Here is an 18244-nt window from a genome sequence, read left to right as displayed (position 1 = left end):
AATAGTTGGTTTGACCTCTCATCAACCTCAAAACCCAACCATGTGAATAAATAAAACCCGTCAACTCCATAGAACGACTCAATGTCGACGTTACAAATGGTAGTTTTACGATATCCTTAAGCATGTGATTGAGACAACGAGCAGCGCACGGTGTCTAGTACATATGAGGATATTCATCCATCAAGTATTTACCTATAACCATTAACCAACAAACATTCATTAGGATTCAATTCTATGAAAAGCACATCATTAAATAAGTATCAAACAAATGAAACTAAAACTAAAATATCATACCTATTTGCTTGAGACTAGCATGATTGTTCATAATTACTTGTACAACATTCTTTAGTCCTATCTTCTTAATCTTCTCATTTAAGATCTCAAACATCCTCGCACCGATCTTGATCTCATCGGAAGCATCAATAGAGGAAAGGAACACCGTTCTATGAGGAGAGTTTACAAGAAAGTTTATCAAATTCCTATCGTTCCGATCAGTACAACCATCGGACATGAAAGAACATCCTTGTTGGCTCAAATCTCCTTATGAGATTGCATAAGGTCCTTAGGGTACTTCTTCTCTTTCTTAAGCAACTGCTCCCATAATTGGTGGAATGTCGGAGGCCGCAAATTAGGCCCAAAAGCCCCCCTAACTTCAACATAATCCTAAATGACCTAAGTCGTGCCGTATTTAAAGAAATCTCAGCTTAATACCACCAACGAATGTCTTGATGGACTTTAGCAACTACGTCTTTGTTATGGACTTTAGCAGTTGTGTCTTTGTTATGGACTTTAGCAAGTGCGTTTTTGTTAAGGCCTTCTTCAATGCTTGTTTGCTGAAGCTTTTGCCTTCTATCATCCTTGGCTATCTCTAGTATCAGGTCAAATGTGAGAAATGTATCCATCGGGCCCCTCCTCTTTGTTGAAGACCCCACACTCACGCTAATATTTCCCCTTCCTCTAGCAGTTAAGGAAGATGATCTAGGAGTCGCAACATGAGCTTTTCCCTTGTCCCTAGTTGCTTGTGCTTGTTCAACTTCATGCTCGTCAATTTCGTCTATTTAAGCATGTCATCATCTTCAAGATCCGGTATATAATTTTTCATGGCTTGTTGTCTTCCAACAATCATTTGTTTTTCTTCATAGCCCTTTAGCTCATCAACTACATCGGAAGGACCTTTTTTACAAAGAAAAATATTTTTACATTTCCTCTTTGTTTCGATAAGATGCTCATTTTGCCTTGATATGCCACATTTATGATCTTATCACAAAAAATGCACTATTTTTGCCTTGATATGCCCCATTTGTGATATTATCATAAAAAAATCACTGGTGTTTGTTGGCACTTGGCATTCCCTTCCTCAACTAGAGAAGTGTACTTCCATGTAGGATCTTGTCTTCTACCACAAGGCACATTTACTTACGCTGATGAAGACATTAGTTGTCTACACCCAAAATCATGAAAAGATTAACCTAACCATCAAACATGAATGCTCATCAATTATCATATATCCATATAGAAGCAAATATGCACAAATTGCTCACTGATTTTTGCTATGATTCTCATGTTTTTTTTCTTTCCACATGTTACATAAGAAGAGTTTATGAAAAAGTAAATAAACAACAAAGTTTCCAATTTCCATACTTCATCAATTTAAACTGGTGGCTGATGGTGCTCCAATGAAGTCTCCGATGGCCATCGGTGCTTTGATGAGGTCTTTAGTGGTCATTGCTTTAGTGACGAGAATCTGGTGGCTGGTGCTTCAGGGACGAGATGGGAGAGAGGGAGGGAATCAATATGGGAGAGAAAGAGGATAAGAGGTGACAGTGATTTGAGCCCTAAATCGTTGGATAAGGGATTGGGTATTGGGTTTGGGTTTGTTTTTAAAAACAGGTTTAAGAAATAAATGAGTTTTAAACTCAAGACCCGATTCAAATAACTAAAACAAGGGTGTATGCTTTTGTGTGCCCTACAATATGTCCAGGGCGCATGCTAGTCTGGGCGCACGCCTTGCGTGTGTGCAGTGCCCCGCATAAGGTGCGGGGCACTGTTTCACCATGCCGAAGCGCTTCACACCTTGGGCGAACCTAAGGCGCATGCCTCAATAACATTGCTTAGCTTCAAACTTCTGATTGGCACACTACTCTGATAACATTTATCATGCCCCAGGCCCACGAGCCCATTGGCGCGGTACAAACCGTAGGACCCAAGTATAATGTGTTGTTTGGCTCAATCCATTATCAAAATCGACTAGCTGGTATTACACTTGAAAGTTGAGCTTATCTAATTAAGCCACATAACTTTACACTTTTACGGATATGGAACTAAATTAGCGGTCTCACAATCACTATACCTTACAAAGACAGCGTCCTCATAGCGATATGATAATTAGCACATCTTAGTATAGCTAGGCGATGTGGACTCTAGAGGTGGCTCCCACTGCCCTTACGCGGTGTAGCACTTAGCCTCGCATAACACTTAGCTCAGCACATTCGGATAACAAACTACTCTGATATCATTTGTCACATCCTAGGCCTACGGGCCCGTTGGTGCAGTATAAGCTGTGGGACCTACCAAGTGTAATGTAGTTTGGCTCAATCCATTGTCAAAATCGACTAGCTGATATTACAGGACGGATAAGATGGAGAGTTTCGACACAATGATAAATTGGATAGTTCTAATTGTAAATTATGGAAGTCTAAGATGAAAAATATTCTTCATTACAAGGTGTACATGATCTTGTTGAGGGAGATGAAGCCAAGCTAGAAAAGATGTCTTATAAGGAGTAGGGAAACAACACAAAAAAGGCGATCAGTTATAACCGGATGTGGATTGATGTTAGTATGTTTTACCATATATCAAGTGAGACTAATGCAAAATCTCAATGGGAGAAGCTTAAGGATCTCTATGAGCAGAAGACCACGGGGAACAAAGCGTTCATTATGAGGCGGTTGGTAAACTTGAAGTTCAAGGAAGAGAGTAGCATAACAGAGTACTTGAATGAGTTCAAGAGTTTGGTTAACCAGTTAACTATGATGAAGATGACTCTCAATGATGAGTTACAGGCTTTATTGCTATTGGGTCATTTGTCAGACAGTTGAGAAACGTTAGTGGTGACAGTCAACAACGTGGCTCGAGATGGTGTGTTACCTTTGAGTATGGTTACTAGCAATTTATTCAATGAGGAGACTTAAAGGCAATTTACTAGCACAGATAATTCACAGACACTTGTTACGGAGAACAGAGACAAGAGCAGGTATAGGAACTGATCCAGAGGTCATGGCGCATCTAAGAGCAGATCGAAATTTAAAGGGAGAGGTTGCTTCCATTATGGGAAGCCGGGTCATATCAAAAAAAAATTGCTATGTATGAAAGAAAGAGCAAGCTGGTAACAAGGATGAGAAGAAAGATGAGAAGAATACACATTGCAGATGTGACACTACTACTACTTTGTTTGAGACAGATGTTAATCTCACTCTCGGAGAAGAAGACTGCATGCATGTTGAAGACTGCATGCATGTTACAAGTCAGAATTCTGAATGATGGATACAAGAGCTACATGTCAGCTGGAGAACACACATCATCCTCGAAATATTCTCCTTCAGAGTATTCTTTACTGATAGAAGGGGGAAGCCAGAGAGCTTTCAAGAGGCAAGGCACAAACTCGTAAAGACAATGACAATGGTTTTAGGCAATGCAAGAAGAGATGAATTTTCTCCAGAAGAATGACACTTATGAGTTGGTGGAGTTGTCAAATAACAGAAAAGCTTTGACAAACAAATAGGTGTTCAAGTAATGCCTACAAAGAGTTTTAGAAATACAAAACCCGATTAGTGGTGAAAGACTTTTGAAAGGAAAAAGACATTGACTTCGATGAGATTTTCTCCCTTGTTGTAAAGATGACATCCATTAGAGTAATATTTGGGTGAGCACCTAGTCTAAAGCTCGAGATTGAGCAGCATGATGTAAAGACTGCATTTCTTCATGGTGATTGGGAGGAGGAGATATACATAGAGTAACTGGAGGGTTTTGAAGTGAGGGGAAAAGAACTCGTGGCTTGCAAATTAAAAAAGTGCCTCTATGGTTTGAAGCAGGCATTCAAGCAGTGGTAAAAAAATTAACTCTTTCATGTTAGGTCATGGTCACCAGAGGACAATTATAGTTTCTTGTGTATATTTAGGAGATTTTTAAATGCTAGTTTCATTATCCTATTGCTTTATGCAAACGAAACATTAATTGTTAGTCAGGATAGTCATATGATTATTGGGCTGAAGGAGTTATTAAATCCTTTGACCTGAAGAAGTTGGGTTCAGCACAACGAATTCTTGGAATGGAGATTGCTCATCATAAGAACTCAAAAAAGTTATGCTTATCATAGGAGGAATATGATGAACGGTAGCTTGATATCTTCAACATTAAAAGTGCAAACTCAATTAGTACTCCTCTTGTAACACTTGAAGTTTAGTAAGAAGTTATGCCCAACTATAAATGGAAAAAGAGAGCGAGATAGAGAATATTCCTTAATCTTCAACTGCAGAGAGTTTGATGTACGTCATAGTTTGTACTTGGCTAGATATTGCTCATGCGTTGGCATTCTGAGCAGGTTTCTTTCTAATTCAGGGAGCATACACTTTAAAGATGTAATGTGGATTTTAAAATATTTGAAAGACAGTTCCAGATTGTGTTTGAGTTTTGGAGGTTCTAATCCAATACTACAAGGTTTTGCAGATGTGGATATGACAGGTGATCCCGATCACAGAGACAGAATATATTGCAGCTGCAAAAGCCAGTAAGGAGATAGTTTGGTTGAGAGGCTTAGTAAGAAATTATGCCTAATTGTCCCGATCATAGGAAGTCAACCTTATGTTGGTTGTTCACTTTTGTAGGGTAACTGTATCACAATAGTCTAGGCTGCAGAAGTGTATTGTTTTGTCTACAACAGAGACAAAATATATTGCAGCTACAGAAACTAGTAAGGAGATAGTTTGGTTAAGAAGCTTACTAAGAAGTCATGCCGGGCTACAGATAAAAAAAGAGTGAGATTGAGAATATTTCTTACTCTTCAGCTACAGAGAGTTTGATGTATGTCATGGTTTGTACTTGGCTAGATATTGCTCATGCAGTTGGCATTGTGAGGATGTTTCTTTCTAATCTAGGGGAAAACGTACTCTTGAAAGGTGTACAATGGATCTTGAAATATTTGAAAGACAATTCCCGATTGTGTTTGAGTTTTGGAGGTTCTAAGCTAGTGCTACAAGGTTTTGTAGATATGGATATGACAGGTAATCCTGATCACAAGAAGTCTACCTCAGATTGATTGTTCACTTTTGCAGGGGGGATTATATCTTGACAGTTTAGGCTGCAGAAGTGTGTTGTTTTGTCTAAAATAGAGGCAGAATATATTGTAGCTACAGAAGTTAGTAAGGAGAAGGTTTGGTTGACAAGATTCCTGCAAGAGTTAGGCTTGCAACAGAATGAGTATCAGGATTTCATTGATAATCAAGAGTGCTCTTGATTTGAGCAAGAATTCTACATTCCACTATAAAATAAAACTCATCAATGTGAGATATTATTAGCTTAGAAAAGTCGTTGAGAAAAGAAGATGATGCTACAAAAGATTCACACTGATGAGAATCCAGCAAATTTATTTAACAAAGACATTTCTAGAAAGAAGACCAAGTTATGTTGGCCATTGGCTAGCATGGACTCCCAGTGAGGAGTCATAGACTGGCATACCCCTCTCGTTAAGCTAGAGGGGGAAATTGTTGTGTAGATCCAGCCTAAATTTAGGCCTACATGGTTGCGTTAATCAAATCATTATTGGAGAGGGATTTGAAGGACATATTTCTAATAGGAAAAGATTTTGAGGACCTAGTAGGAGTTTTCCTTTATTAAAAGGAACTAATTCAATTGTAAACCCTGTAATCTTTTTTTTTAGAACGAAACATAGAGCAGCACACATCAAGAGAAAGAGAGAGAGAGGTAGAGCGAGGGGAAAAGAAAATTTGTAATATCGGATTGCTCGATTGCAGTGAGTCAAACATCATTTTCTTTAGAACGACGATGCCATCAAGGGAATGGTGTTGGTTTCTCCGTGGATATTGGAGATTTATCTTGAGACGGATTTTATGATTTTGCTGCCGTGAAGACAAACACTATATTTTCTCTTGTGATTTAATCCTCAAGTTTGGCTGTAACTTTGATGACTTGTACTCTTGATCTATAATGAATATTTCTCTCTGGATTGTCTCATGGACGTAGGCATAACTTGCTGAACCACTTTAAAATCTTGGTGTTTGCTTGGGTGTGATATTTTCGTTGGTGCCATTATATTTCTTGTGTTTAATTCTATAGATAAAATCCATAAAATCCTCACATCATGGTGGTGGCGAGATTGGTCCCTCATGACGACGCTGATGAGCAGAGCCCTTGGTGGGGCCATGCTTGGCTTCATAGTAGCAGCGAGGTGACGAGGGACCCGTAAGGGGTCCCTCTCGACGATGGCGAGAGCTCAATTGATGGTGAGAGCTCAAGGGCGCGAAGGAGGCAGCAACAAGAGGCGAGAGCTCAAACGACGATGACACGTATATGGCAAGCGTTGAAGACTCGGTTGACATCGACGGTGATGAAGAGAGTTTTGAGGGGAGATCGAACAATGGCAACATGTCGACGAAGAGCAATGAACGCCAGGTTGAATTTGACAATGATGAAAGAGTTTGAGGGGAGCTTGAATGATGGAAAAGGCGTTTCGACGAACTCGTGCAGAGTTTGTCACTCGGCGATGGTGGCATTGAGGGTCTGTAGTGTTGATAGGCTATGACAGTGACGATGAGTGCTGTAACGGGAGAGGGTGAAGTCGACAATGGTGTTTGAATAACCGTGACGACAATGACATTATCCGAATGATACGTTGGCAGCTTCGGTGAAGAAACTACAAGAAAGCGTATGACACTCCTTATGCTAAATTTCATATATGTTGACGGCGTATAATTCGCCTTAGCATTAGTTCCTGGTGCTGACAATCGTATTCAAATTTTGGTTGTCCTACTCTACTGTACCACCAAATAGAGAATAATTAAAAATATATTTAATGCCATGAATTCTGAAGGAAGATAATATGAGTAAAAATATCTTCCAGTCCTTCGCCTGACTGCTCTACCACTGACAATTACCAGTACACAACAATACATAAACATTTTTTTCATCCATCAAAAGATAGCACATCTAGCTCCAGAAAACCTGGGTCATGATATCAGGTGCCTGTGTATATACACACTAGTTCACAAGCTTTTGCACTTCAGTTAGCAAATCTCGTTATTTGAACTTTTTAGTGTTTGAGAACCAAGAAGTATGGGAAATAAAGATCCTTTAATTACTCCAGAATTTCATTATTGGTACCTTCTGTGCCTTCCTACTAGTAATGAAGGATCCCTTAAATAGAAGAAAGGTACTAAGAGCAATTAACTATTTTGGACGAACTTATCTCTGAAATGCGATCAATTGTAAGAAATTGGATATCAGCACGACCGTGATCTAATAAAGGAAAAGTTGCTTTATGTGCTTTCCTATTTGATATCAGCACGACCATGATCTAATAAGGGAAAAGTTGCTCTATCTGCTTTCCTAATGTAGGTAGCGGAACAAAATATATGTAGTGCTAAAAGTATGCCAATTTCGAAGCAACAGATTTAAACTATAAACTGACTGGAGAGGTCATTGATAGCAGTTAGCAAGTTATGAAAGATGAATTTGACTCAACAACAGCGAAAACAGTCGAAATCATATCAGTACAGTTAACTTGAATAGTTAACACTGCTGCTAAGAAACTAGGGTTCCAAAAATGAACTCAAGGACCATAAGGTATACAATTTTTGACCAAGATGTTACAAACATGACATAAATATTAGGGTTAATTGTGGATAGACCCCCTGCAGTTGTATCGTTGCAGACCCCCTGAGTGTGATGTTTTGACTCATTTATCCTCAGGAGGTCTATAGAAACAAAATTTTCGGCAAAATGGCCAGATTGGTATATTTTTTAGAGGCTTGGTGACATGTTGGTATATTTTCTTTTAGTTTTGTCAGATTGGTATAAATTTTTAACTCCGGCGCCATATAGGCCTTAAATTTGGCCGGAGTTACTGTTCCGGCCAGGGCTGATGGATTTTTTTGCAAAAAACCCCCTCATCAAATACAATTTCCTGCTTCTAACCTCCCTCTCCTCCTCCTCCTCCTCTTCAACCTCCCTCTCCCCAGTTTTTTTAACAAAAATGTCTTGAGAATTGATATACAGAAACCAATAACCAAATCAACCTGTTTGTACTAGGCAAATTCAAAATTCAATGTCTTCAGAGCAAACTTTATGTGTACTGCCATCACGAACTTGTTCAACAATGGCTTTCATTGGTTTCCCCCTGTTTGCATTTAAGAAGGCTTGTGCATCAAAATTATTAGGGTCACCGATGGCTGAAGGGGGAAGGTCTCTTATAGATTCATCAGTTTCCTGCATTGATTTTCAATGCCAAAACCAAGGGACTGATGGTCTTCGCCGGCGGCGAGGAGTTGACTTCGCGGGAGCTGACTTCGCGGGGGAGGTTGAAGAGGATGAGGAAGAAGAGGATGAGGAGGAGGAAGAGGGGGAGGTTGAAGAGGACGAGGAGGAGGGAGGGGGGGCGGTAGGAGCAGGAAATTATATTTGATGAGGGGGTTTTTTGCAAAAAATTCCATCAGCCCTGGTCGGAACAGTAACTCCGACCAAATTTAAGGTCTATATGGCGCCGGAGTTAAAAATTTATACCAATCTGACAAAACTAAAAGAAAATATACCAACATGTCACCAAGCCTCTAAAAAATATACCAATCTGGCCATTTTGCCCAAAATTTTCTATAGAAATAAAAATTTCTTTCTCCGACGGTAAAAGAGTCAAAAAATCACATAAGGAGCCTATCTGCAACAGTAGAACTACATAGGGTCTATCTGCAGTTGCGTGATAGTACACTAAGTCTATCAGCAATTAACTGGTAATTATATTAAAAAATAACAACATATTAACCAACCACAGAAGCATGTACGAAAGATTGTCAGTACTAAATTATCAGAGATCAATTGAGAAGATGATGACACTAGAAATAAACAATCAATATAACCTTTTTGAAATAACTCATGCATCCACCACTGACCTTTTGAGATTCAAGTTACATGCACTTGAGACTCTTCATGAACTTTCGGCATTCAAGTTGCTATTTTTGGATTTATGGGCAGCCATCCCTCCCTGCTCTTGAGTTTCCAGCAGTACCGTACTTGTTAATTGTCCATGATGACAAGCATACGAAGACATTTGAGTTGATCTCCATAAAATAAAGCACCTAAATATTTCAATGTTTGTATTAATTCCATGCTGTTGGCCTAACAAGCGGACAGAAGAATGCCTTCTTTAAGTTACATTAAAGCAACATTCAAAAAAATAGAATTATACAAGTAATCAAGATAAGAGAGAATGAAAACAAATAGCTAGTTAAAATGTAACAAGCATTTATTTCTTTCATGAACCAAAACATTAATCATAACATGCATAAATTCTGCCTTGACAAGCTTTTTAACATTCTGAAATTGCGTTTTACACTTTCAGGTTTGCATTACAGAAGCTTGTCTTCAAATGTAAAGGACTATAATTTCTATATAGATGTAGACAAATTTTCTAACTACCACATGGACTACAAGCAACTCAATCACTGGATTTCAGGAGGATATACAGATGGGTAGCAGCATGCTCAATTCCGCCATATTCTAGCCCCTTGTTTTTGTCCCAACAAATGTTGAAGGGCTTTAAAAATTTATGCATGTGGATACAAAGTAGGAACAGGCACAACTTGCGTCAATCTTAATGGTAGTATATTAAAGCAATATCTTTCTCAATGTTTGTGAACTAAATGTTACTATGGTAAGGTGGAACAGGACATAATTCTAATGTACTTATTTATACTTTTGGTATGCCTACTCTATATTAGACAAAATTTGGGATTCTTTTCATTTAGGATGAGCATCTTGACATGAGACTTCACACACAAACCCCTAACCTATGTTACCCGGGTACTTCTATAATAAAGCCGACGTACCCGTACCGGACACATACCCGACACTTTCCCGTACCCAAACTTCATACACTTCTTGAATATATGCATGCATTTATTACAACATGTACTCAATTATATAGTTAATGGGTCGTTTAGATGTCTAGTAAAAAAATGAGTAGTTTACAATTCAAGATAATCAATATGATAAAAAAAACTCAAAAATATGATCGGAATTTTAATTCTAATGACACATGAAGGGAAAAAATTATCTTATGTATAGTATTAATTCAATATATATATGTAGTCGTGTCCCCGTATCCTACATTTTACAGTTTTGCCATGTCCCGTACCCGTACCCGTGTCCGTTTCCATGCAACTTAGCCCCTAACATTCTCTCCTTTCATGAGTGAGTAAACTTTCATTCGTGAATGTTAGGATATAATATACTATACCCCTCAACCTTCAAGACAACTCTTGAAGTTTTGGTATAGTGGCAGAGACCTTTAAAATAGTATCAGAGAAACCCAGACTAAAATCCCATCAACCACATATGTAAAAAGGATTTAAAAATAAAACATCTGCGTGTGAGTTCAGGTTTCGGCCTATGTAAAAGACAACCCTCAACCTATGAGGGCATGTTTGAGTATAACAAGTATAACCTTCTAACCGCATCAAAATTTCGGAGTTTAAGTATAGTGGAGGGTATCTTTAACAGTGAAGATTTCGCTGATGAACAGTTATACCTCAGTTGCAACATATCAATATTCAGAGACTAATCAGACCTTAATCAGTCTCCCCACGTATGTTAGGACCGGTTTGCAAGTAAGATGAGTCTTAAATGGAGGTATGTAACTGAATTAACCCAACATCTTAAGTTGTTAAAAATTAACCCTTCTTTATGCTAGTCCATGCTCTTCTTTCAATTGTAGAAAAATACTCATAGGCGAATCATAAAAGGCGAACACTCTACTCTATCACCAACTTAACAAATGCTTCAGTTCTGAAATATATAGTCGCTGAAATCTGAACAAAAACGTATGTTTGAGTTCAATTTTGCTTAGTGGGGAGCTGGTATTGAGTTAGCTGAAGAAAACAGTTTGCTTCAGCCCCTGGTTTGCCCTAGCAACCAAAAGGTAAACATAATATATTGTTCCCATCATCCAGTAACATAATTATCTCCAGAATATCTGGGTCATGCTCTAAGTTCTCAGTATATATAAGACTTCCGGACTCTCCAGTCGTCAAATTGTTTCATAGCCTTTTCTTCTTTGTATAAAAATCACATCCCTTCCAACTTCTTAGTATTTGAGAATCAAAAAGCAAAATGGGAGTTCGTTTTCTGGGGTTATCTCTTGCAATGCATAAAATACAACAATCTATGCATCGAAATAAGAGGAATGTTAATATAGCTAATGTCCCTAGAGGACACTTTGCCATATATGTTGGTGAAGCTCAGAAGCGTTTCATCGTTCCAGTGTCATATTTGAAGAACCCTTTGTTTCAAAATTTGCTCAGTCGAGCGGAGGAAGAGTTTGGCTTTGATCATTGTATGGGTGGTATCAGAGTTCCATGCAGGGAAGATACATTCATTTTGTTGACTTCCCAAATGAACAATCACAAATAGTTGGCTTCTAGAGAATAGATTTATAAATTTGACCAATGTTAAAACATTGTTCACTTATTTTTGATGTTCTTATGATTTCATAATTGTAAAGAACTGCAAGAAATTTGATGAGTAATGTATTTTTACTGCAGATAATTTGCTGCAGTCATTTTTTCCTACGGACTTCACACAGCATATCAATTCTCTAGAAAAAAAAAGTAGTTATAGTGAGGTCCACGAGGATAGCATGAAAATTAGCATAGATTGTAGAAAATACCCCTAAGGTTGTATAAGACACAAAATCCCTCTATGGTTCTAACGTACAATTTGAACCCCTCTTCTAATTTTGACATAATTAACTTGAATTATCATTGGATGTGATAATTATACTCTGGCTAAATTACCAGATTGGTAAATTACGGCATCTTTGGGAACCTAGCTTATAATCCACTTGGCTTATCATCCACAAATAAATTATAAGCCAAGTGGATTATAAGCCAAAGTGTTTAAAAAAAAAGGATTATAAGCCGCTTTCAATAGGAGTTTTGACAAAGGTGGATTATAATCCATCATTGTTGTCAAAATGACAAAAAAAAAAGACATGGCTCAAAATTTAAATATTGAATAGACCTTGGAATTATTTTAAATGTTGAAGGGTAAACTTGATATTTACTTAGTCAAACTATATGGCTTATAAGCCACCAAAAATAAGCTGGGTTAGGAAAGCTTTTTTTTTTTAGATTTGTAAGCCAAAATAACCCAGTTGCCAAACATGTTGCAATGGCTTATGAGCCACAAAAGTGGATTATAAGACAATTTGACCAATTGCCAAAAATGCTCTTAGTATATTGTGTTTGACAATAAGGTATCTTTATTTGTTTTGGCTACAATAAGATATTAATAAGAAATCAATTTTCATGAATTAGGTCCAACTGCTCTCCGCCGACAATGATTTTACCACTTCACTACGTGACTATACGTGACTCAATTTAAATAATTTTGAAAGCTTATATACCCTAAGAGTCCCAAACCCAAACTGAGCCCCAATTTTAAAACCTGAATCACTTTAAAATGACGCTAACTACCTTTCTCATGTCATTAATCTTCAAGCACATCAACCTTTTAAAGGGTAAAGAGAAGATCAAGTGTGCTCACATGATCATTTGATGCCAAAATCATCGCATGTGGACAACCAGTTGGCTAATAGACAAAAACTCATTAGTTTTAATACCTTATGGTAGCCAGAGCAAACAAAAATACATTGTTGTCAAACATGTCATACTAAATATACCAATATGGTAATTTAGTCATTATGGGCCCTCCTATATAAAGAAATACAAGATTATGTGAACGTGTGGGTTCTCGTGGGGGTCACTTATCCACGAACACGGCTGCAAACCGTGTGCAAATCCGCGTGAAGTTCTCGTGAGGGCCACTCATCCACGAACGCGGCTGCAAACCACGTGCAAAGCCGCGTGAAGTTCTCGTGGGGGCCACACATCCACGAACGTGGCTGTAAACCGCGTGAACAGCAAACCGCGTGAGAAGATTCTTTAAGCTGCAAACCGCGTGAAATGCCTGCCGAAACTATATATATATATAGCTATCTATACCTAGGGTTTTGGTTTTTTTTGAGGCAGAGGTGAGTTTTCGGCTGTGCAAAAGAGGAGAAATTTCTTGGGCGGCGTACAAAGGGAAAACTTCAGAGGCTGTGTGCAGGCGTACCCAAGAGAGAAAAAGTCTTTCGGCGGCTGACTTTTGAGAAGAAAAACAGCGAGTTATTTGAGGGTTTAATTTGTGAGAGCTGTGTGATTGTAAACTCTATTTGTATTCTTTTTCTCTCTAATAGTAGATCTCCCCCTCCTTGTCGCGTGAACGTAGGCAACTTATCGAACCATATTAAAATTAATTGTTCGTGTTGTGATTTGTAATAGAGAGTTATATGTTCCCTCGACAAGTCAGTCCTAGAACTGATGAGAGAAAAAACTGATATCTCACTTTATTAAGATATTTTGCTTTCGGTTCTTGTTTCCTTTGTGAAACAAGGATTTAGTTGAGATCTACTCTTGTCGAGCGTCAGAGGTGCTGCCAAAATTTTCGCTGCGCATAACAAGTGGTATCAGAGATTGGGCTACGCTTGGGCAATTTGGAGGAGTATATCGCTTTGGAAGCTTGTCTAGGGTTTTAATTGGTGATAAAGGTGGGGTCTTTTTGGTAAAGACTCTATCTTTCTTAAGTTTGGATCTATTCTTCAGTTTGTTCCGCATTGGTTGTTAGTGTGTTGAGAAATATGACCGCGAAAGAAGGTGTTGAGGGTGGTGCTTCTGGTGTGAAGACTATTCAAAGTTTGAATATCCACTATACGAAAATAGATGTGAAGAATTTTAATGACACGAACAACTTTGGACTTTGGCGATGCGAATTTTTGGATGAACTGAACGCGGAAAATTTAGAAGACACTTTGGAGTTTGATGGCAAGCTAGATGATATTGAAGAGAATGTTTGGAAGAAGATGAATTGGACGGCATGTGGTGTAATTAGATCTTGTTTAACACAAGATTTAAAGTATGATGTGATGAATGAGACTTCTGCAAAGAAGATTTGGGAGACCCTTGAAAGCAAGTATTTGACCAAAAGTGTGAAAAATCGCTTGCATATGAGGAGGAGATTTTATCGCTTCCAATTGAAGAAGAAAACCTCCATTTGTGATCACATAAACCACTACACGAAATTTCTTGCGGATTTGACGAATGTGGATGTTATGATCGATGATGAGGACAAAACATTGTTATTATTGAGTTCCTTGCCAGATGAGAAATACGAGGTCTTTGTTCTTACCCTACTTAATGAGAAAACGTCTCTTTTGTATAGTGAGATCACTGCTGCACTTGTGAATTATCAGCTTCGAAAGAAGCATAAGAAGGCTTCAATTGAACCGATAGCAGAGGCATTGGTTGTAAGAGGAAAGAATCCAAACCGGAAGAATTAGAAATCAGTATAAAGTAGGACATCCTACAGTTAGAAAAAATCAGTGTGCTTGGTGTAAGAAGACTGGTCATTAAAAGAAAGATTGTCCAAAGCTCGACGAATGGATGAAGAATAAGCAAAAGGAAAAAAGAAAGCAACCATCATCAGAAGCAAACATCATTATATCGGATGGTAATATTTTTGATACTTCTATTTATTCGCTTTCTATCAGTCCTACAAGTATCTATTCGGAGGTATCCGAGTGGATGTTGGATACTGGTGCGACCTATCATGTGTGCCCTAGAAGGGAATGGTTCTTCAGTTTTAAGAAGCTGGATAGTGATGTGGTATACATGGAAGATAACCGTGCATGTCAGATCCTTAGGATAGGAAGTATTCGCATCAAGATGTTGACTATTAGGAAGTTATATGATGTGAGATATATGTTTCTTCCTTGAGGAAGAACTTGATCTCAATTGGAGTTTTGGTTGGAGAGGGTCTGAAGGTTCGTGTTGAGGACATGGTTTTCGAGATCGTGGAAGACTCTTTGATTGTGATGAAGGGCGTCAGGAGGAATAACCTGTACTATTTGATTGAAGATACAGTGATAGGTAGAAAACTGGCGACTTCTGTTGATTCGACTAGACTACGGTATTTGGGGCTTTATCATTCCAGTATTGATTTGGAGATGGGTGCATCGACCAGCAATTTAAAATTCAGTGAACACTTTGATGTGAGCAAGAAGACCGAGGTGAAGTTTGGCGCCTCTATTCACCGCATGGAGGGTCTTTCAGATGGGGTTCATGTGGATGTTTTGGGGTCTTCCAAGGAGGTATCATTGGGAGGAAATAGATGTTTGATTTTCTTTGTTAGTGGTTGTTCTAGGCGTGTTTGGGTTACAACCAAATCCCCTTTGGATAAAGTCATAGTAGTCTTCAACAGATTGAAGAAATGTATAATAGACAGAAAGGTGAAGGTACTTCATTCTGATTTTGGTGGGAGGACAAGATGGACCTGTTTTTGTATTGGAGCCGAGCTCACGACATTTCGAGATACTTTGTTGGAAAGAAAATATTAGGGCAACTAAGTAGGGTGGTAAAATTTGAGAACCGTGCCTTGTTGGAGGAGGATCGGTGTTTGTTGTCAAGCAATGGTCTGCAGAAGAGTTTTTGGACTAAGGTTTTGACATTATTTGGATCATCCTATTAAAGAGTTATCAACTGCTATGATTAGAGGTAAAACTCAATTGGATATTTGATCTGATAATGTCACATTAGATGAGGCTTCGATGAGGGAGCTTATTGACTCTCAGTAGGTGGAGAGTTTTGGACAGATCATAGAGGTATCATAACAGGTGGAGAATGATACTACTTCACATTGGGTGGAGATTACTCCACATTCTCCAGATCATTCTGTATTATTTGGGATTCCATCCAAGGTGACACAGTTTGGGGATCAATTGATTTTGGATACAGATGATAAGTTAGGTTTTGATTCGAGTGCAGCTGATAGATGTAGTTTGGATATGACCATTGGTTCACCTCAGGTGGAGGTGTTTGATTCGTTACATTTTGAGACCATTGGAGGTGCTATCAGCCGTAGAATTGATATTGGAGAAATGTTGCGAACTCTTCTATTGGATTGAGATCATTCGCGGCCATTTGGTGAACTACGTGAGACTTGATTCCTTAGGCAAGAGGATTCGTAGGTAGTCTTTATGATGCAACCGATTTGGTAAGTTGATACCGACATTTGGAGAGTGTTTGCATTCTCATTTGGGTTCTCGACTTGTTGTGAATTGAGTCCGTTATCGTGAATTAACTTCACGGCATACTGAACACAAGTGAGATATTTGAATGCTTTGATGTTGGCTCAGTTTTCGGAAAACATCGCCAAGGTGGAGAATTGTGAACGCGTGGGTTCTCGTAGGGGCCACTCATCCACAAACACGACTGCAAACCGTGTGCAAAGCCGCATGAAGTTCTCGTGGAGACCACTCATCCACAAACGCGGCTGCAAACCACGTGCAAAGCTGCGTGAAGTTCTCGTGAGGGCCACACATCCACGAACGTGGCTGTAAACCGCGTGAACAGCAAATCGCGTGAGAAGATTCTTTGAGCTGCAAACCGCATGAAATGCCTGCCGAAGCTATATATATATATAGCTATCTATACCTAGGGTTTTGGGTTTTTTTGAGGCAGAGGAGAGTTTTCAGCTGTGCAAAAGAGGAGAAATTTCTTGGGCGGCGTACAAAGGGAAAATTTCAGAGGCTGTGTGCAGGCGTACCCTAGAGAGAAAAAGTCTTTTGGCGGCTAACTTTTGAGAAGAAAAGCAACGAGTTATTTTAAGGGTTTAATTTGTGAGAACTGTTTGATTGTAAACCCTATTTGTGTTCTTTTTCTCTCTAATAGTAGATCTCCCCCCTCCTTGTCCCGTGAACGTAGACAACTTACCGAACCACGTTAAAATTGATTATTCGTGTTGTGATTTATAATAGAGAGTTATAGGTTCCCTCAATAAGTCAGTCCTATAACTGATGAGAAGAAAAGCTGATATCCCACTTTGTTGAGATATTTTGCTTTCGGTTCTTGTTTCTTTTGTGAAACAGAGATTTAGTTGAGATCTACTCTTGTCGAGCGTCAGAAGTGCTACCGAATTTTCCGCTGCGTACAATAGATTATTATATTAAAAACAAATGAATAATTCCAAAAATAATGATTATTTGGGTAGAAGCTGAAAATGAGGGGGTAGAGTGTCACTTTCAAAATCTTAGGGGGTATCGTGTCAATAATGCAAACCTTAGGGGTTTATTCATGTAATCTACCTTGAAAATTAAACAGAGATTAATTAATGTAATCTACCTTGAATTTTGTAGAAAGATAAATCCTTTAGTGTTTAAAAAAGGATGGAAGGCCACCTTCTAGTTCAACCAATCTGGTAATTTTTTATCTTTCTTACATTATACAGATTATAAATCGAAAAATCACTCATTTTTTGAACAAGATACCCAAATAACCTTTACAATCATAGTTTTGAACTAGGTATTGAAATAAACCCGTCTGCCGAGTTTCCAGAAGTGAATGTAAAGTGTAGGATAAATGCCCAAGAAGTGTATGGTGAGTGTTTTAAATTAAAACATGTATTATATAACTGTGTACATGTTTGAGCAAACGTATGTATGCATATATTCTAGGAGTGTCCAATGAGTGTCGGTGTCCGATACGGGTATGATACGCGATAGAAGTGTCCTAGAAGTGTCTGAGAAGTGTTGGTGGCCAGTACGTGTTGGGTATGAGAAGAGCTTCATGATAAAATACCCAGGTAATATAACCTGAGGTATAAGAAAAGTACATTCATTTTGTTCAAGTATATTAAAATTTAAAAGTGAATAAAAAAATATCTTGTGATCAAATTTAATTTTTTTGGTTAGGAAAAGTAAGGGAAAAAGTTAAGTTTTTGGTGTATCAAATTGTCAAATTAACATTAATGCTCAAATCTTATGATAACTTTTTGTGCAGAGGGAGAGATTTTAAGATAACTTTCGCAATTAGTCCAGCTCAACTAAAACCCATATAATTATTAGATAAACATGAATGCTCAAATC

General features: G+C 38.3%; 1 protein-coding gene across 1 annotated transcript; it reads left to right on the top strand.

The window, feature by feature from the left end:
• Positions 11395-11694, top strand: LOC109833667 (auxin-induced protein 15A). Its single transcript, XM_020401419.1, has one exon. It carries the CDS (start codon positions 11395-11397, stop codon positions 11692-11694), a length of 300 nt encoding a protein of 99 aa, XP_020257008.1.

Source organism: Asparagus officinalis, chromosome 1, assembly GCF_001876935.1.
Source record: "Asparagus officinalis chromosome 1, Aspof.V1, whole genome shotgun sequence".
NCBI lineage: Eukaryota > Viridiplantae > Streptophyta > Magnoliopsida > Asparagales > Asparagaceae > Asparagus > Asparagus officinalis.
The sequence above is the reverse complement of the archived record's forward strand: the minus strand, read 5'-3'. Positions and strand labels throughout refer to the sequence as shown.